Source organism: Pyrus communis, chromosome 4, assembly GCF_041283825.1.
Source record: "Pyrus communis isolate YQ-2024b chromosome 4, ASM4128382v1, whole genome shotgun sequence".
Lineage (NCBI taxonomy): Eukaryota > Viridiplantae > Streptophyta > Magnoliopsida > Rosales > Rosaceae > Pyrus > Pyrus communis.
The window spans coordinates 14,775,074-14,796,926 of record NC_142568.1 but is presented as its reverse complement, the minus strand read 5'-3'; the positions used below and the strand labels follow the sequence as shown (position 1 = coordinate 14,796,926).

Sequence of the window (21,853 nt, the reverse complement as noted above, 5' to 3'; positions counted from 1 at the left end):
TGTAGGGTCCATAAAATTACTTTGATAATCAAGTCACCTAAAAATAAGTTCCTCAGAGAATCAAATGATTGATTGACAAGTCATTGATACTAACAATTATGTTTACATTCTTTACTTGAGTGTCAATGAACTTGTAACAGAATATGCCAAATATAACCAAAATATATAATAGTGATAACTGAGTCTACAAAATTTTGTAACCAAACCCTTGTAACAACTATCATTGTTAATTTGAGTGCTGAACTATAGAAAACAAGATGCATATCCAACTACACCTTCACTCTGTAATCACATACACTCAAAACAGTAGTACATGACGCTGACAACATTATGGCACCAAGGATAGTGTTCAATTATACTAATCCTTCAAAACAAAAGTAGTTCACAAAAGAACTCAACAACATTAGTAACACCAAATCCAACTTTTCTATTAATTTAGAATATGACAAGAGAACAAGTAAAATACCATATATTGTTTACAAAATCAGAACCTTTTATTAAAACTCTTATTATACAAAATGGTCCCTGAGATTTGCATGATCAATAGAAATAGTCCCTGAGATTGAAAATCAATAGAAATGGTCCCTGAGATTGTCCACCATCCATGATTTTGGTCCTTCCGTTAAAAACTCTTTGGGCAATTTTCAAAGCTTCGTAACTCAATCGATTCTTAACCAAATTTGACCCATAATATATCAAAATGAAGATAAGAAAGTGTAGAACAGGATTATACCTATTTGGAAGCCCAATGATTGCCTGAGATGGCCGGAAAATAGCCTGAAAGGTGACTGGGCCGCAGGAAAACTGGAAAACTCGCTGGAAAGTGGGTAAACTTTAAACGTTCATAACTTCTTCAATACTCAACGAAATCGAGTGATTCACAAATGAAAATCATACTTCTCGACGAGACAAAGAGAATGATATCTTTATTTACTACTAACTAGTCGTGATTTGGCCGGAAAACTACTCAAAAGTGGCTAACTCGAAAATGGTTAGCCACTTTCGAGCCGTTGTCCGACCAAACCATGGCGAGTTAGCATTCGACAAAGGTACCATTCTCTTCGTCTCGTCAAGAAGTATTATTTTTTCTTTTTAATCACAATATTTCGTTGAGTTTTGAAGAAGTTATGAACGTTTAAAATTTACCCAGTTTCTGGAGAATTTTCTAGTTTTCCCGCAGACCAGTCACCTTTTAGGCTATTTTCCAGCCATCTCCGGCAACCATTGGGCTTCCAAATAGGTATAATCTTATTCTATACTTTCCTATCTTCATTGTGATATATTATGGGTCGAATTTGGTTAAGAAACGATTGAGTTACAAAGCTTTGAAAATTGCCCAAAATCGTTTTTAACAGAAGGACCAAAATCATGGATGGTGGACAATCTCAAGGATCATTTCTATTGATTTTCAATCTCAGAGACCATTTCTATTAATCATGCAAATTTCAGGGACCATTTTGTATAATAACCCTAAAACTTATGAACAAAACTTAAAGAAAATTTACTCTTAAAATGTCAGCCACTAACACTTCAAATTTTTAATACAAAAGGTAATCTCTAGATCCCATTGATTAAAGAGACAAAATTATATAGATAAATTATTACTCCCACTGATTAAGAGAGTAAAAAAAAAAAAAACTTTATCAATGTCTACAAAATGAATCAAATATCTTTCAAATACTTTCACTAGCAAAGCATTAGTCATGGGATCTTAAACATAAAATTTGTGAGCTCAACATCTTTATTCCAGATATCTATAGTGAAGTGATTCTTGTGACTGAAAAACTCTACAAGATCATTTGGTCAGTTTTGTTCATCTAACATTTGACAGAAACAGAAAACTTTAACTGAATGTTTTCCGATTCCATCCAGAGCATATAGTTCCAAAATCATCATTGAACATAAATTGATTATATTAGATTTGCATAGCTAAAACATAAAACACAAGGGCATTCATACATAGCTTCAACACTTTTGAGCAGATGAAGTATATAATCTTGTCAATTCCATGTTTCACTATACATTGATTTATAGTTGGAATGAATAAAAAAAAAAACACTTTTGAGCAAATTAATTAACCATCAATAACATATAAATCACAAGTTCAATTTCTTGAACAACAAACAAGAATTAATAAGTAAAACACTTTTGAGCATAATGTACTCATTAATCCTTCTTGAAAATGAATTGAGTCGTATTGTATTTATCAATTCAATATTGATAAATAATGATAGTGTTTCAAAATAAAAGTTCTTGCAAGATTAGTTGCATATAATAAATAAAGTATAAAGAAATATGATCATTTACGTTTTATCTTCCCAAAATACGATCATTAAACTAATGCAAAATTCATGAGTGTGAAGCCCATAAATAAGCGTTGCCAAAATATTTAGTAATCCTGAACATTTATATGTATATGTGTAGATATATATATATATATATATATATATATATATATATATATAGGGTATTGTTATTAGCACTCCAAAAATCTCATTTGGCACTCCAAACTTTCTATAATTAGAAAGAAAAATACACTTGTGAGGAGTGTAGAATGAGATTTTTAGAGTGCTAATAACAGTTCCCTATATATATATATATATTATTAGCATAAATAAGTGTTGGATTCGGTTGATTAAATCTCAAGGGTTGGTAAAAAACTCACGCTCTCTAATAGCTCAAATTAGGTATGCACGCTCTCTCTCAAACCTCTTGAATCTATCTACTATTTCCTTTCCTCCTCTGCTCTGTTAACACTCAACACTCAACACTTTCTCAATTCTCTCGAATCGTCTTTGCACTCTCTACTCTCTTCCTCCTCCCTCCGTCAACAGACTCGATACATTAGCCGTCGAACCATCAACCACCACACCTCTATAACTCATCCATATTCCAGATCCAGACTTCCACGGTTCCACCTCCATCTCCCACCGCAACCTCCAATCCAAGCTTCTTTGATCTAAACGGTACCAAGATTCACAAAATTATTGTACCTTCATTTGTATTTGGATACTAAAATTGTGAATTAGGGTTTTGAACTTTCAATTTGGGGATTTAGAATTAAAATTAGGACTTCTATTTTGAAAATCATGTAATTTCAATTACTGCTTGATGTCCCTATATTTGGTTTCAATTTGTTTACTTTTGAATTTTGATTAAGGGCTTTCTTTGATCTCTGTATTATTTTCTCTTTGATTTTTTAGGGATTGCCTGCAAATTTGTGATTTGGGGATGCATTCATTCGATCTTTCTAAATTAGGTTAGTATCTGTTAATTGTATTCATTCCTGATCTTGTACCAAAACAACTTCGGGAATCCCGAAATTCGAGAATACCCACAGATCGGTTCGGTTTCAGGTTTTGGAATCCTATCCCGAAAGGATCGGTTTGGGATTTGGGGTTTGGGTTTTGTTTCGGGATCCCACCTAAACCAGCCCTAGCTACAACTACTTGTTGAAAAAGTTGATATAAACAACTCCACCAGGACCTTTAGCCCGATGGACCGGCAACTTCCCCATCCCAATAGCCCTAGCTGTAAGCTCCAACCCATGTAGGCGTATGGGCTGAGGGGGGCCCAAGCAAGAGGTTCGGCTCGAATTGGTGGCCAGAGAGCCTGAGGGCTGTGTGATGTGTGGCTAACGTCAGGGTGACCCGGCTTAAATTCATCCGTTTTCCTTTGTCAGAATATGGAAAAAGAATGGGATGTGTGCATGGAATTAAGCCCTCGAATTAAACCACAAGAATTGCAACGCAACAAGATAGTGATAGAAACATCACCTGGGTTTGAGATTGAGAGCTCAAGCTCTTGGCTTCAATGGTAGAACCTCGCACCATGCACTGGTACCGCATGCAAGGCCATGGTTGGGTTCTTTGAGTTCGAGGGATTCCAAAAATATTATTTTCGAGCTTGATTTGTTGAAGGTTTGAAAAGGAAGGAGGAAGAGAGCTCACGAGAGTGAGTTGGAAAAGAGGGAGAGAAAGAAAGAAAAAGGAAGAGAGATAGAAAGAAAAGATAGAGAGAGAGAGAGAGGGGGGGAAATAGAGGAATAACCGGTCTAATGAGGGGAAAAAGGGAAATGGTGATGGGGATGTCTGATAGATTGGTAAAGGAAAAAATACTAATATTTTATTGCCTATTGCCATGACTATTCAATTTAGAGCAACTCCACCGTGCTCCATATCCCGATGGATTGGCTCCAGAACAAGGGGTAATAGCCTCAACAATCATGTCTAGCCCATGCGGGCGATTGTGCAGAAGGGGGCCCGAGCGAGAATTGCTGGCCTAAGAGCCCGAGGTGGGGATGATGCAACGCTGACGTCAGGACGACATCAGCCATGTTTTATTATTTTTTTAGTTAGGCGCGTGCATAACACGCACGGGTGAGGCTGCATCCCTGACATGTTTTAGTCTGGGGCCCGTGACGCAAGCGTGCGTAATGTTACCGTTGGAGGCTACATGGCAGCTCCGCATCCGTTGGATTTCAACTGTCACTTTTTGTGGACCATTGGATTTTCAACGGTAAAAAAAAAAAATTCAAACCTTCATTAATTTCAGCCGTTGGATTTGAGATCAATGGTCCACCTTATTTGCCTTTATAAATTTAAAAAAAAAAAAGAATTAACATTTAAAAAATCTAAAAAGTTTCCATTGTGCCATGTGGCACAATCTGGAGGGTTGGATTTCAAAATTTGTTTAATCCAATGGCATAAACTAATTAAGTTAATATAAAAATTAATAAAAAAATCAGAAATTAAAAAAAAAGAAAAATTGATTTATATTTTCTATAAATACCTTCTCATTATCGTCTACCTTATTCCAATCTTTCTCTCAAATACTTTCAACCATATTTTCTCAAAGTTTCAACCACAATTTCATGTTTTCTCAAAGTTTCAACCATAATTTCATATTTTCTCGAAGTTTCAACCACAATTTCATATTTTCTCAAATACTTTCAACCATATTCCAATCTTTCTCTCAAAGTTTCAATCCAATTGGTTTCCAACAAAATGACTAATGATGCAGGTACAAATTGGACGATTTTTTAAGATGTTACATTGTGTTCTAGCTGGGTTGAAGTTACTCATGATCCGATTACGGGTAGTGAGATGCAGTTGCGAGAAATGTGGAGTCTTATTCATACCAATTATCTTGAGAAAATTGGTGGGAAAAGAACCAAAGAATTGATGTCCAGTCGTTGGAGAATACTCAGCCAATCGTTTACTCTTTGGAAAGACGCCTTGGCACAAGCTAGTGCTAATCTTCAAAGTGGGGAAAATTTAGCAGATCAGGTAACAATATATTATTTATTTGTTTGTACTGTACCCAAATTTACATTATAATTATTTGTTTGCATTATTTATTTGTTAGCTACTTTGATTATAATTATTTCTTCTCCCGCATTGTGTAGATACTTCAAGCACAAGCTTGGTATAATGCCAAAACCAAAAACAGAAACAAATCATTCACTTGGTTGGAATGTTGGAATATTGTCAAAGATTATCCTAAATTCAGAGTTATGCCTGTCGGTCCAAAAGTTGTCATGAACAGCACCCCTCTACACTCTACGCCCGTTCATGACTCGCATGTTGAAGGAGACAAAGAAGAAGTGCCAGAAACACCCCTTGAACAAGCGTCGGGGTCGACCCGTTATCCAATTAGGCCTCAAGGTAAGAAGGCTTCCAAGAGAAAAGGGAGTGCTTCCAAGAATGATTATGCAAAATATATGGAAGAACTTGCTCGCCAAGGTGAATTGACTTTGGTGCGGGAAATGGTTAAATTTAAGGCTGATAAGGCTAGAGAGGAAGCAAAAGCTGCAACTGCTAAGAGATTATTTCAAGCTAATGAGAGAGAAAGAGAAAAACTTAGGCAAGAAAGGGAAGAAATTAAAGAAGAAAGAAGGGCTCAACAAGATCGTGACATTATTAAGGAGCCTTCAGAGGGGAAGTCACCGAATTCTAAATATTTTTGGAATTCGGAGAAAGCGGACGTGGTGTGAAGAAGGCGTGCAAGGGAAGTGAGAGCAAGAGGAGATGGTCCTAGCACCACAAGAGGAGATGATCCTAGCACCACTAATTGGTTAGGTAATGATTTTCCATTCACGAAGGACTAGGGAATTTGTTTTTAATCGGAGCCCATAAGTTTCCAATCACTTTGGATTGTAATTTCTTACTTATTGAATAGAGTACTTTATGTTCCATTTTAAAGCGACGTCTAAAGTACGTATTAGGGAATGCACTGTTACGGACAAAATAATCGTCCAAGAGATCCGTACATCATCGTTGCTTGCTTCTATCAAGGTTTGCAGAACGGTTGGGCTTGCAAATTTGAGCCACAACTTGGATGACTCGATGGGAATGTGAGACTGTTTGGCTTCTTGTTTCGTCATCTCTCCTTCTACGCTCCTCATCCTCTTCATCTTCCATCTCATTTTGGGCCACCTAGAGATTGAACATTTCTTCCCCTTGCTTAAACAATTCTTTCTTTTCCCACAACATCCTTGAAGAAGAAGACATTGTAAGAAGGAAGCAGAAACTATGAATAATGATAGAGATTTTGATTTTGGTGTGTGATTTCTGGTTCTGGATGGTGGGTTATATGGAGGAAAAAGAAAGGATTAGATTGTAGATAATGCCACGTGGCATGCCGTCATTTGTTAAAAATCTGATCAAAATCTATCTTCAAAGATTGTCTTTAGATTGTGACACATGGCGCGACGTGATTGGTTAAAAATCTTATTGGAAATCTATCCTCAACGATTCTGAAAAGGTAAGGACACGTGGCACGAGGGCATTGTATAAATATCTTATCGAATATATCATCAAAAATTGTCTTCTCAGATAATGACACGTGGCGCAACGAGAACGATTAAAAATCTTATTTAAAAAATTACAAATAAAATTATTTTGTATTATTTTATAAAATAAAAAATATTAATATTTTATTACCAATTGCCATGGCTTTTCAGTGTAGGATGGAAATGCAAAGGACAGTTACTGTTCATTGGAGGCTATTCAATAATGACTTGCCCTAAGAGGCCTTTGCAACGGTAATAAATTTGAATGTAAAGAGATATTAATTCTTTAATAAAAAAATTGAATGTAAAGAGATCTTAATTCTTTAATAAAAAATAATATGAATGAAGAGAGTAACTTAGATGTAGAAAGAGATTACATAGTTCAAATGAAATTTTCCTTAACTGCATATCTTCTTCCCCACCCTCATCTCTCAAACCCTATCGAAGCGAGGAAGAATAGTGAATCTATGAGAGTGAAGATCCGACTTCATTCCAGCATCTACACAGATCCAAAATTCACAACCGGAAGATGAGATTACCGGCCATGCAGGACGTAGGAGGATCCTTCTGCAGATCTTTGAGTTCCTTCAAGATCCGCTATTGCAGTTGATAAATCAACACCCACAGATGAAAATCCATAACCAAAAGGCATGCGACACAACCAAAAGCTTACAAACCTAAAAACGCAGCTCAATTCTCTCCCTCATAAGAAGAGATCGTACTCGTGCCTGATAGGTCGCGACGAATCGAATTTGATTGAAGTGGAAACGGAAACGGAAAGGGAAACAGAAGAAGAAGGGAAATGCGATTTGGCTTCCTTCGGCGGTTCTAATGTTCATGAGAAATTACAAAGAGAACACTTACACATGCGATCGAATTCTATAACAGTCCTCCTGCGGTTCGGCTTTTTTTGGGCGTATTTCTTTGTATTTTTAATTTTTAAATGCTAAATAAAAGCTCAGAGAGTTAATTTTTGGGAATTTTTATGAAAATGACTTAAACTAAGTTTATTTTAAGAAAAATTTTAATTGAACTCACATATCTTTTTTCTACACTCAACTTAACTTTAAATATGAATTGTCTCTCTTACCCTATTGCATAATTACCACAAGTACAAGATGAAATTAACAATAAAACTAAAATTGATCAATAAACCCACACCAAATAATCAAATTATACCATCACGCAATCTTTATCATACGTTCATTCTGTCTAAAACCCTAAGAGCTCTGAAAAAAAAACGAGCTCTTTTTATCAATGGATGGTGGTTTGAAGTTTTAAATTCTCCAACTAAGGTATGATCGATTTATGCAAGTATTTTTCACTTGATTTCAGTTTATTTTTAAGTTTAGGAAGAAGAACTCAGTGATTGTGGAGTTTCTTATATTTATGTGCCCTATTCGTATGTTCCTCTGAATCAGTGGCGGATCCAGGATTTTAAATTTGGGGGGTCCCATTAATAAAGGTAAAATTTTTTATAGACAACATTAATATTGAAAAGTTAAATATAATATATTTCATTCAAAAATCATATGCAAAACAACATTACAAGTTATAAAATCCTAATTTGAGCGTCTACGACGGGGTTTCATAGTCTGAAAATGTTCTATGATAGCTTCATTATCAGTACATAAAAAAACATATTTCTCAATATAAATAACTAATTAAGTCACTCAACTATCTTTCTCAATGAACAAATAGATGGTGCTATTGTCTTTGGCTTGAAAAATATCTCCATATTTTTTATTTCTAAACTACACATTTAACAAAAAAAAAAAACACAAAACATATACCAATTGTTAAAAAGGGTCCTATTTTCTTTCTTCTCTGCTTGCGATCTAGGCGAACTAGGTGAATTTAAGTAAATTTATTATATACCTTTAGTATTTTGGCGAATTTAACATATAAGATAAAAGTTCAAATAATTACAAGTTCATAATAATTTACATAATATTTTTAGAGATCATATTGATTGATATTGAATTTTAAGACAAATAAGTGTGTTAAATATGTGGGTGTAGAAAGTAAAATGAGGCACTGGACGCAGAAAGAGGCAGCCATGCCAATTAGCAAAAATACACCTAGGGACTGACAACCCATTTTCTTTTTTGGAAAGATCAACTTGATGTTAGCTGTCCAAACGTGATTGGACCAATTAAAAATACATTAAATGGGAAAGTTTGAGGGTGGTCACGTGGGAATGAAGGGATGAGAAAGACTCATTTAATCATCTTCTTCCTGCTTTCGTCTTCACAAGAACAAAACCACTAAACCCAGAAATTACAGAACACCCTGAACAGACCTTGTGTTCGAGTACGAGGGGTCCCCGAAAAATTTCTAGCAGCGATTTAGGGCGCTGAGGGGTCCTGGGACCTCCCAGGTCCCTCTGTAGATCTGCCATTGCTCTGAATTACATATTTTAGTTTTAAACTAAATTCTTTTGAGGCGTAAGAGAAACTCTTTGGTCCTATCTTGATTAGCTTGTGCAAAACATTAATCTGCCATGAATTTTGGTGGTTGCTTTCAAGGAATTAAAGTTCAATCTTGGAGATTGACAAAAGAAGAATTCCAATACATGCCAAAAGCCTTGGATCCAACTCCAAAACAAAGAACATTGATTAATCTAAAAAAACTATAACTACCTCAAAAATAATGGGAACTAGAGGCCAGCAAGATGACTGACACTTTGCAAGTTGAGCACAGCCAACTAGAAAGGAAATGACAGAAATCAAGGCCGGAAAGCCAAGCAATGGCCAGGTTACATAAACAGTAAACAAAAGAGCCATGACCTTGAATCCTGTGGTGAAGAAAGCAGATGTCAAGTATCCTCTTATGCCGATGACAAGACCCCATCTCTTTGGACTGGACTGCAGATATGGCCTTTGCACTCTATCAGTTAGAAGCAGGAATGTTGCAAGACCCATATAAAATATGAAAGCACAGGACTTTATGCTCATGCAAATAAAACTATTGGAACATGGATATCAAGAAAACAAGATATTGAAGTGTTAGGTATATGGATATTCATAAACAAATAGAAATTTCACCAAATTATTCAACTTGTCCACAAAAGTCGAACTCTAGAAAGATTTCATTCCCTTGAACAAGTAAAAACTTCACCAAATTATTCAACTTATCCTCAAAAGTTGAACTCTAGAAAGCTTTCATTCCCATGAACAAGTAAAAACTTCACCAGATTATTCATTTGGGATTTGATTTACTAAATGGGTGTAAAGATAAATTTACATTTTAAATTGGGTTTGTTAGGGTAGTTTAGGTAATAAATTTAGGTTTAAAGAGATATTAGTTCTTTAATTAAAAATAATATAGGCGTAGAGAGTAAATTGGGTGTAAAAAGAGATTAGATGAGTTCAAATAAAATTTTTTATTTTAATAAAAAAAATCATGCTATAACTTTATTTAATGAAAATACTTAAATTTTAATGAAGAACTGTTAAATTTTAATAAAAAAGACAAAAGAACTTAAATTTTAATGAAAAAAGATATAATTTTAATATTAAAAAAATAAAATAAAATAAAAAAACTGACGCTCGGACCCATGCGTCCTCACACAAACTGTTTATGAAATTTACTACACTGTTTATGAAACTTAACTGTACTACACTGTTTGTGAAACTTTCTACACTGCTTATGAAACTTAAAGTTACTGCACTATTTATGAAATATAACGGTACTATACTGTTTATGAAACTTAATGGTAGATGAAGATTAATTATATATGTGTAAAAACAATAGAAAATTCCTAATTCTACTTTTGTGTATATAATCTACAAGGGATGAATTTGACTAAGTTCGTGCACAAGCAATAGTCTACTACAGATGCAAAGAAAATATTGGAAAATATAAAATTGTTAGAGAGAAAGAGGAGAGGCGTTGTTGTCAAGGAGAGTAGTTGATGGAGGAGTAGGTGATGAAGAATAATGAGGCGATGATGAAGTATTGCACGCACTTTACTTAGGTTTTGTTTTGGTTTTTTTTTTTTTTTTTTCATTATCTTGTGTTTATCATTAAATAAAGTTATGTGATAAACTTTTTGTTAAAACTTCAAAGTTTTGAAGTCATTTTCATTAGTTTTCCTTTAATTTTTCAGTTAAGTTAGAAGATATGTGCCAAAATGACCTGCAACCCCATGGTAATAGAAGCCTATCATTATAATCTAGTATTCCTCCTCATTTATAGCTGGAGATTTAGGTTGGTGTCTTATCTTATAATTAAAATAACTAATTCCAATGTACATGAACCATAAATTTGAGGTTTTGATTTGTCTGCTTCTTGCCAGCTGGACTCCAAATGCTTCATATACCAGATTCACAATTCAATTGGATCCAAAAGAAAAACACATTCATAGTTTGAATCTGAAAACTTCGGGGCACTTTCCATGGTGTTTTTTTTTTATATAATATGATTCGATAAGGTTTGGTGGGCTTTGAAAAAAAATATATATTCCTAAACTAATAATACATGAAAGCAAAGACAAATATTGATGGTTGTTTTTTACTTTTGAGGGAAGCCACGAATGAGATACATCTGTAGTTATTCCAAAGTTTCAAATTTGGACGGCGTTGATATGTTTTTATAATAAGTAGGCTATTAGTAGCCGTTGATCAACCATTCATGTAGACCTCACAAGTCACTAGTATAATGTACCTACTAATTAATATCTAATCAAATATAGACGACGATTTCAATAGCGTCAGCCATTTAACCTTTAATGTAAGTTGTTTGTCTATGAATGCATAATAGCCTTCACGACTCAGGCCGGGAGAAATTTTCTTGTTGGTTCCTCAACCGGTTGATCATTGTGTTCTTTGTGTTGAGTAACAGGAGGAAAGATGGAAAGGATTCTTACTTTCGGTGCCGCCCAGGAAATACTGAAGAAAGTTGCTTCACTTGCCACTCAAGAATTCAGTCTTCTCTGGGGATTCAAGAAAGAACTCACAAGGCTGCGTGAATCATTGTCCATCACGCAAGCTATGTTACGAGATGCCGAACGATCACAAGTTTGGAGCGAAGCCGTGGAACTTTGGGTGAAGAAGCTTGAAGACATAGCTCATGATGCTGATGATGTGTTGGATGAATACGGATATGAAGTTCTCCGGCGCAAGGTGGAACTGCGAAACCAAATGAAGAAAAAGGTACTCGAGTTTTTTTCACACCACAATCCCATTGCATTTCGTGTCCAAATGGCACATAAGATTAAGAACATCAACGCATCTTTGGAGAAGTCGAATAAGATGGCAGCTAGTATTGGACTAGTTGCTAGGTCCACATTAATTGCAGATCCAACGTCTTCTTGTGATATTGGATTACTTAACACTAGGGAGACCGTTTCTTGCTTTGTTCAAGATGAAATGTTCATAGTGGGAAGGGACGAAGTTGCATCAGAGATAGTTACAACCTTGATTAACTCAAGCATTACCCAAGAGAGTTCTCTTTCGGTTATGGCCGTTGTGGGAATGGGAGGCTTGGGAAAAACAACATTGGCTAAAAAAGTGTATCATGATTCCGAGATAGACAGACACTTCAATAAAAAAATATGGATATGTGTATCTACCAATTTTGAAGTCAAGACAATTTTAAGCATGATCTTGGAACAGCTTGAACAGAAAAAGACTGGGATGCAGGGTAAGGAAGCAATACTCCAAAATCTGCGAGAGGATTTGAAAGGGAAAAGGTATTTGCTTGTACTCGATGATGTTTGGAATGAAGATTCTCATAAATGGAATGATTTGATGAGTTGTTTGGCGAGTGTTAATGATACTCAAGGAAGCAACATCCTCATCACTTCCCGAAGTGTTACTGTTGCATCAATTGTGCAAGCACTTCATCGGCGCGATTTGGGGAGATTAGCAGATGATGAATGTTGGCTCATATTGAAGGATAAAGCATTTCCAGATGGGAGTGCTTCTTTAACTGAAGATCAAGAGAGAATGGCAAGGGAGATCGCCAAAAAATGTGCAGGTGTTCCATTAGTTGCAAAGGTACGTCATATTACCGATTTGTTTCTTATGAATTTTACTTTTTTTTTTTTGGGCATAAGAGTGAAAGAAAAGGAAAGATCACATAAGAATATCAAAAAGGGTTAGTTTGGTAATGATATTGGGAGAGCCAAAATAAAGTGTAGAATGTTATAACAAAAATTTAGATACAAGTTGTAGATTGTCCTGTTAGCTAGGACATTCCTCTTTAGCCTAATGTGTCTCAACTTTAAATCATCATCCTCCCTATAGATTTGCTAGCAAAACTCACTTAAAAAGCGAGTCCGGCACGACTTTACCTCCAGAGCCTCCACGTATAATCCTCTTCCTTGATAAGCTTCAAATGGGTCCTGCAGTTAATATTATTAATTTTATTAACAAAATAAAATGTACAATTGAAAAGAAATCATTCTCTCTCTCTCTCTCTCTCTCTCTCTCTCTCTCTCTCTCTCACACACACACACACAAGGCTGGTTTCAGTTTAGTAATCAACCCAAAAACCAGTTACCAAAAAGCGAAATCAAGTTATTCGAGAATAAGAAATAAAAACTGAAACCGAACCAAAATTTTGGTTTACCGAATATCAGTAAGACAGAAATAATATCGATTTGCCCAAAATCGTAAAAGGATTCGACGTAGGAATTGCAAGAGGATTTGATAGAGATTTGCCTATAATCGCAAGAGGATTCTACGAAGATCCACCTCAAATTGCACCAGAAACGCTTCTCCTTTAAAAATATTTAGAACCCACATGATTAGAGATTTAGAATTAGTACAATTATATTAAACTCTAACTCGATTTTAAAATTCCCAAAATCAATTTCAAAATCCTCAGGTCGAATGACACATCCCGATCTGAAATGTCCACCTGGACACTCTAGTATGATGATTGACACTTGAAATTTGTCGAAGCCATAAAAGTGGAAAAATGTGAATAAATTAAAAACTTAAAGTAACTAAAGTGAGAATGCGCAGTGTGCGAGTTAAAACCTTTATTACAAAGCACATTGCCAGAGCATAAGTACGAGTGCAACATAAAGGAAAAAAAAACTTCCTACATCATCGGTGATCAGTGATTGCTAGTAATCCTTGTCACCACAACAACACCTTTACTAAGTTCTGAAGGGGCAAAAAACAAACATGAATGATCCAAAAAGTAAAATTTTGTAAAACCATTATTTTCGTAAAAGTATATACACTGAAATGGAGTGCGGAAATAGAATCGGCCCTTCAAAATACCTTAGGAGGGGTCTTAGAGCCAATCCGGTAAAAAGTCAACGGTTAACGATTCGGTTGAAGTTGCTCAAGTCGATTCGAGCCGATTCGCATTAGTTTGAGCTAACTGGAACCAACTAGAATATTAAGTCTCTTAATGGAATATTTCGTTAAAGCTAACGGAATATTTTGTTAAAGCTAACCAAATAACCTGAGATTCCAACAGAGACGTTGACGCCGTTAAGAATATTATGTGGTCTTCTCCAATGATGGTTGCCGACGCAGCCGTTCACCGGCTGGAGTTTTTGCCATAAATTGAAAATTACTTAAATCATAGGCATTTCTCAACCAAATTTGACCTAAAACATATCAAAATGGAGCTTAGACTGAGAGAGTTCAAATTATATCTGAATCGAGGCCAAAAGGTGGTCGGAGATGGCCGAAAAGGGCCCGAAAGTCTTGGCTAATTTGGGTTTTGTCGAGAAAGTGGCAGGTTCTAGCATGCAAAGCTCAAATTTGGTCCATGGGATTGTGGGGAATTCATTGGTGGTGTTAATTTCGCCCAAGACGACGAGATTTGGCTGGAAAATAGCTTGGGAATGACCATGATTGGAAATGTTGAGAAATTCACTAGAGAACTTGAAGTTTGAATTAGAGATCGTTATCCCTCTGGTTTGGGTTCGAGCTCGAGGTTTCTATCCTTGTTTCTAGGTTTGAGGAGAAGAGAAGGGACGAGTTATGGTGGTTTGGTGGTGATCGCGGTGCCATGTGCACAGAGAGCAATGACAAAAAGGAGAAAGATGAAGTGAGGGAGTTTGACAGAAAGCAGAATGAGACATAGATGAGAGGGAACTAGGACAAGGGAAAGAGGTGTGGACCCCAGTTGCTCACAAAATAAGACCAAAAAAGATGAAACACAAATCTCTTCGGTAAATGGTGAAATTATCAAATTGCCCTTGATATTTCGTGTTTTGTAAAAATCTTTATTTAGCTTCAAATTTTGTTTCTCTTGTGCTCACACGTTCGTGGTGACGACTACTACAAGATTATGCTAAAAGAATGGGTCAATTTACTCTATGTGAGTGTTTGGATCAAGCCCAAACAATAAGCTAATTAGGCATTAGGCCTAATTAGGAAATAGTAACATAAATGGGCCAAGTTTCCCACTTGTTTAACAAGTCCTGCCGTTTATTTGAATAACAAGTCCATCTAGTAAATCAACAATTCCACAAAATGCAGCTTGCATTATTGACATCCCACTGCTTTCTTGGAAACAAGTTGTGGGTTATCGAGGGTGCAAAATTACCATTTTGCCCTTCACCTTGGAACATGCGCAAATCACTCTTTACACGTTTGATTTACGTCTTGTCTCTATAGACATGCTTGTAAGATCGAGTACTATCTAATAATACAAGAAAAGAGACGAATTATGAAAAGAGTTTCAAGGTTTACGTGGGATTCCCATTTAAGCCTATTAGGGCCATTTTTTGTAATTTCACATTGTCGGGTGGATAAATTACAATAAAATTTGGGGCGGGATTGACACCGAATGCCTTAAATCAATTTCAAAATCCTCAAATTGAAACCCTAGTCAATTTCAAAATCCCTAATTTTTTCATTCAAACAAAAAATTTCAGAGTTATGTTGAAAAATCCCACCTTTGAAGCTGGAGAAGTTGTAGAGAAGAAGAAACTGTAGTGGAGGAGCTTGTATGGCGTCAAGGTGGTGTGGCATGGTGTGGTGTGGCGTGGTCTAGTGTGGCCAGAGGAGTCGAGAGAGGGGGAAGTGAGAAAGTGGGAAATTGAGTGAAGAGAGAGAGAGAGAGAGAGTTGATTTTAAATGAGGGCGAAGATTCAATTTGAACAAAATTCAACGGTTAATAGTAATTCATTTATTAAATAAATAACATTTCCCATCCAGTTCGATTTTACCGAGCAAACCCTTTATGGAAACCAAATACCATATTTGAATTCAATTAAGTCATTCAAGAAACCCATAACAATATCCAATCTAATAATAAACCGAAATACAAAACACCAAACTCAGAAATCCGAAAACATAAAATTGTTCGCAAACTTAGACCGAAATACTAGCAAATTTTGACCAACATAGGGCCCATGTCTAAAATTATAATCTTTCAAAGGTGCAGCAACCTCTTGGAAATCTGAAACCTCCAACATCATATCTTTAGGATTCTTGACTTGGGCGATTTTGAGACTTGAGCAAAATTAGCTTCCCTAGTCTGCTTCTTGGTGTGGTACCCTTTCACGACATGTGTTGGGGCTTTGCAAACCTTAAACCAATGGTTAGGTGAGCTACAACGCTAACACATATCAAGGTCGGCTAAATACCTTTTTTTTTTAGTTTTTTTTGCCCTTATTCTTGAAGTCTTGAGCCTTAGTAGCCAAAGACTCGTGTTTAGGGGCTGCGATTCACACTCTTTGCTTGCCCTGTACTTTGCCTCCCCCTGTCAGCTGAGTGGGGCGACTTGCTCCTGACCTAACCCCTACCCCTCCTTTGGTGTTTTAGGCCTTAATGCGCATTCGCGTTTGCTTCTCACAAAGGAACGACGTTTCAACCAGTTGGGCATGGCGAATGGTTTTTCATCAGAAGCTGGTTGTTCTTCTTAGCTACTAGTAAATCCGATAACTTTTAAAAGTTTTATGCCTGATATTGTTGTTGCAAGCCAATATTCTCGGCATAGAAGGTGGATAAGGTATTTTCCAAAAGATCCCTATCAGTCAACACCTTGTTACAAAACTTAAGATTGATGGATCGCCGCCGTGGTTGGTGGCTCACCTTTGGTGGTGTCACCATTGCTTGGCCGAGCAAACCTCAAGGCCACCATTGTATTTTTGACTGGTCCAATCAAAGGGAGAAAGAGAGAGTTCGAAAAATTCACTTTTCACAGCAGGAGGACGACGTTGTCGAGAAGGAAGGCTGTAGGAGCTGAGGGTGGGCTCTACCAGAGTTGAGACTTAATTGTGTCCGAGGTTCAAACCTTCCCTCTTTTTTTTAGTGTAGATTAGTGTAGAATATAACTTATAGAAAAAAAAAAAAAATCAAAGTCATTAATAAATAAAATCACTTCTACATCTAAGTTGCATCTAGATGAGTCCAAAGCAATTAAAAATATTATGTAGTCAATAATTACATTAAAAAATAGAACTTGGCAACTGTACCTGCATTTACGTAATACATTCACTATTTAACGGTCATATATGGTTAGATATGATATTTTGATTCTCTCTTTTTAGTTTCATATTTGATTGTCAGATGATGAATGTACTAAGTAAATGCATGTATCATAACCATTCTTCCAATATTATCATTATTACAAACGATATTCTAAATTAATTTACACCAAGGGAAATGGAAAGTTTAAAACCGGAATATAGTGGGTTGAAAAAAAAAAAAATCCTAACCATCAAAACAATCCACCACTCGTCTCCCCAAGGAAATTAACAATAGTCTAGTCTAGCATTTTGTCTTTTACCAAAACTGTCTGCCATATATCTTTTTGGACCCATAAAAAAGTTAGCTTCTTCACTATGACTCTAGGGAATGGGTTTTAAAATAATGTGTGAGAGGAGGAGAGGAAGGAAGATAAGAATAAGAGAGAAGAAAATCCTACTTCTTCAAAACAGTAATGGGTGGAGCCCCAGTGAGCAACCACATTTTTTATTGTTTGGTCAAGAGGTGATCCACCACCTGCAACATTGAACTCTTTTATGAAATAATTGTCATTGGATTACTACTTTTAATTTGTTTTTGTCAAATGTACGAATAGCTCTATATTAAAATGGTCCAACATCTTTTTCTTTTTTTTTTTCCTTTCTTTTTTTATAAGGTCAAGCATTTCTTCGATTAAAATGTTTACTTTATTTGTTTTTACTTTTAGATATGTACAGTAGTGGAAGGAAAAATTCGTACAAGGATACTTAGCAAAACGACTGTACCTATGAAACTTTTGATATTTCTTAATTTATATTGTTATTTCTTCTTAAATTTTAGCCCGGTATTTTTTGATAAGAATTCAAAATCATGATTGTGTATCAATAGGTTTTGGGAAATATGATGCGATGCAAAATGGGTGATGGATGGCAATCAATTCTAAACAATCAAATATGGGATTCACAAGAAGGAGAATATAGAATCTTGTCAGTTTTGAGGTTGAGTTTTGATGAATTGAAATCTGCATCTCTAAAACGGTGTTTTGCATATTGTTCAATGTTCATCAAAGGTTTCAAAATTTCAAAGAATGACTTGATTCATCTATGGATGGCTCATGGGTTAATTCAGTGCCCTACTCCGAACCAAAGTAATCTAGAGATGGAGGATGTGGGAAATGAATACTTTAATGTTCTACTGGAGAACTCCTTTTTTCAGGATGTTGAAGTGAGTAGATATAGTGCTACTACTATTGCCCATTGCAAGATGCACGATATTGTGCATGATCTTGCAGAACATGTATCAACAATGAGCAACGAATCAAATGAGTTTCGATATGTGGCACAGATTTCTACCTCAATGCTACAAGAGATTCCAAAAAGAGGTGTACATAAATTGCGCTCAATTTTTTGGAATGGTGAAGTTCTCGGTGACATCTTATCAAGATTTAAAGGCTTACGTGTGTTAAAATTATACAAGGCTGATATCAATGAGTTGCCAATGTCAATTGGGAAGTTGAAACACTTGAGGTATCTAGATATTTCCAAAACAAGAATCAGGATGCTCCCCAAATCTATCGGCAAGCTTTATAATCTACTGACATTAAGGATGTTCGGAGTCGAAGTTGAAAAGTTTCCAAAGGAGCTGCTTAATCTGATCAATTTGAGACATTTTTATTTTAAAAGAGATGATGAGATATATCCAGTTGGGGTTGGGCAATTGACTAATCTCCGATCATTACGCTTTTTCATTGTGGGTAAGGGGAGAGGTCGTGGAATAGAGGAGCTGGCTGGCTTAAAGCAATTGAAAGGCAAATTATCCATTCATAATCTAGAGAATGTGAGAGATGGAGAAGAAGCAAAGAAAGCCAAATTAGTGGAGAAGACAAACATAAACAGATTATTCCTTGCATGGGGTGGAGACAGGTCACGGATCAAAATTAATGATGAGGATGTACTAGAAGGCCTTCAACTACCACGCACTAAACTGGAATATTTAGAGATTCGCAACTTTATGGGTGAGAAATTTGCATCGTGGATGATTGGGAGTCCCTTTCCTGCATTGAAAAGATTAAGCATCCATGACGCCAAGAACCTAATTGAATGGATGGAAGCTGCAGAAAACATTGTTCTCTTTCCATGCCTCGATGAGCTGTTTATGACGAATTGTGATAAATTGAGAAGTGCTCCAAGTCATTTTCCATCTCTTAAAAAGTTAGAGATATATTCCATGGATAGCAGCATGCCAATAGCAAATATAAGTAGCAACCTGGCCACTCTTACTTCTCTCTCACTACAGAAGATAAAGGGACTGGATTGTCTGCCAGATGGGTTGTTAAAAAACAACAAGAATCTTGCATACTTGAAGATAGAGAAATGTCCGGACTTGAGTTCTATTACTATGGATGATGTATTTGGGTGTTGCCCTTCCCTTAAATCCGTGCATATTTCTGATTGCCCTAAACTTAGGTGTCTGCCTGATGGGCTACAAACTCTTGTCTCTCTTAAGGAGTTGCATATACAGAGGTGCAGTAGTCTAAAGCTCATTCCAGATATGCACGGTCCCACTTGTCTTTCCAAATTGTATATTATGGACTGTCCTCAGCTATCCAGACTACCTAATGGACTTGAATACTGCACTTCCCTTAAGTTCGTGCGTATTTTTGATTGCCCTAAACTTTGGAGTCTGCCTGATGGGCTACAAACTCTTGTCTCTCTTGAGGAGTTGGATATACTAGTAGTCTAGAGCTCATTCCAGATATGCACGGTCCCACTTGTCTCTCCAAATTGTATATTATGAACTGTCCTCAGCTATCCAGACTACCTAATGGACTTGAATACTGCACTTCCCTTAAGTTCGTGTATATTTCTGATTGCCCTAAACTTAGGAGTCTGCCTGATGGGCTACAAACTCTTGTCTCTCTTGAGGAGTTGGATATACAGGGGTGCAGTAGTCTAGAGCTCATTCCAGATATGCACGGTCTCACTTCTCTCTATGGATTACACATTTTTCACTGTCTTCAGTTATCCAGTTCACCTTATGGACTTGAATACTGCACTTCTCTTCAAGAGTTGGAAATAAGGTACTGCTCCAAAATAACAACCATTCCATTTGCACAGGGCCTCCCAGCTCTACGTAAATTAGTTATTGACCATTGTCCTGAATTATCAAGTCTGCCGAGTGGGTTAGAATATTGTACCTCTCTTCAGGATTTGACATTATTTTTTTGCGGAAAACTAACATCCACTGGGATTCACAGCCTCCCACCCACCCTCCACTCTCTGGCGATATATGATTGCAGGTGTCTAGAGTCCATTCCAACTTTACGGGGCTGCCAGTCCCGCCGTAAATTGGAAATTGGCGGTAGTGATGGAGTGATAAGCCAACTGGTAACTGAGCTAGAATACTGTACCTCTCTTGATTCACTGTCTATCATCGGTTGTGAAAATCTGAAGCATTTTCCAGATGGGCTACAGCTGTCTTCTTCTCTTGTGATACTGAAAATAATAAGATGCCCAAATCTAGAAACTATTCCAAGTGTAGAAAACCTCGCGCATCTCCATCTCCAAGAGTTGCAGATGGTTAGTTGTGGTGGATTAAAAAGCCTGCCCGGTGGATTAAATAGCCTCACCAGCTTGAAGAAATTGCGTATTGGTGGGTTTTGGAAGGAGCTCGATTCATTCCCTCCGTTTCAGGTTCTGCCACAACTTGAAAGCTTAGGATTGACGGGTTGGTCTAAGCTCAAGTCTCTGCCTGAACAAGTTCAACACCTTACTTCTCTTAAAGATTTGAGCATATCAGAGTTTGAAGGAATTGAGGCTCTTCCGGAGTGGTTCGGAAACCTTGCATCTCTTAAGTCCCTACGGATATGGTGCTGCAGGAATCTTAAATATCTACCTACAGTTGAAGCTATGAAATGCCTTACCAAATTAAAAAACATACACTTTACTGATTGTCCTCTTCTACGAGAGAACTGCAAGAAAGATGGCACAGAATGGCCCAAAATCTCACATATTCCGTGGATTACAGGTTTTTCTCTTTCCTTTTTCCTTTTCGGTTGTCCTGAGTACTTATCGTGTATTTTTTTTCTCTTTTACTTTTCATTAAACTGAATTAGTTGTCATGTTATATGTATGTTTCTGTTTCGTTTTTCCTAGACTACACTTTAATGTACATGATATGAATTAAGAAAAAAAAATACAACCTTTTGTCACAGAACTCAATACCTAATCATATTTAAGCTTTTTTAAGATTACAATAGATGATTAAGTTGATACACTATTTATATTGTAAAAAATGGATCATTAACTGTCTTTTTAAATATTTGGCAATTTTCAACTTTACAAAATTGTGACAAGATATGTTTACATCATAATATGCATCTGGTTACTTGCCTATTCCAATCATATCCTTGCGTCTCTTTTGGTTGTTCTCCACTCTCCCCACTTCAGTTAATCGGTGAATTAGTTGAAATAAGGATATGGTTTATATTATTAGTTGAAAAAAAATAAAAAAATAAAGTTCATCTCTGAGTTTTGAAGCGTTGTTCGTATTCATACATGCATTTAAATGTATCATTTGTTAGAGTCGATTAGTTAAAATTATGGTAAAGTTTCTGACATATTCTGTTTAAATCTATAGTTGAAGGGACCACAATTCAGTATCCTTGAATTTA

At 36.2% G+C, this 21,853-nt stretch overlaps 1 protein-coding gene and 1 pseudogene across 1 annotated transcript; both read left to right on the top strand.

Annotated features, from left to right (window-relative positions):
- The first annotated feature begins 5,105 nt into the window (after nt 1–5,105).
- LOC148697511 (uncharacterized) lies at nt 5,106–6,109 on the top strand (annotated as a pseudogene).
- A 5,413-nt stretch (nt 6,110–11,522) lies between these two features.
- On the top strand, nt 11,523–21,848 carry LOC137722003 (putative disease resistance protein RGA3). Its single transcript, XM_088691940.1, has 4 exons — nt 11,523–12,795; nt 18,070–19,830; nt 20,109–21,255; nt 21,820–21,848. The coding sequence occupies exons 1-4, from the start codon at nt 11,647–11,649 to the stop codon at nt 21,846–21,848; spliced, it is 4,086 nt and encodes a 1,361-aa protein (XP_088548066.1). The 5' UTR covers nt 11,523–11,646.
- Nucleotides 21,849–21,853: the final 5 nt, after the last annotated feature.

Coding starts and splice junctions, on each gene's coding strand:
- LOC137722003 (XM_088691940.1), top strand. CDS start 11,647: ATGGAAAGGATTCTTACTTTCGGTGCCGCCCAGGAAATACTGAAGAAA. Junction 12,796..18,069: donor GTGTTCCATTAGTTGCAAAG/GTACGTCATATT, acceptor GTGTATCAATAG/GTTTTGGGAAATATGATGCG. Junction 19,831..20,108: donor ACTGCACTTCCCTTAAGTTC/GTGCGTATTTTT, acceptor TCTCTTGAGGAG/TTGGATATACAGGGGTGCAG.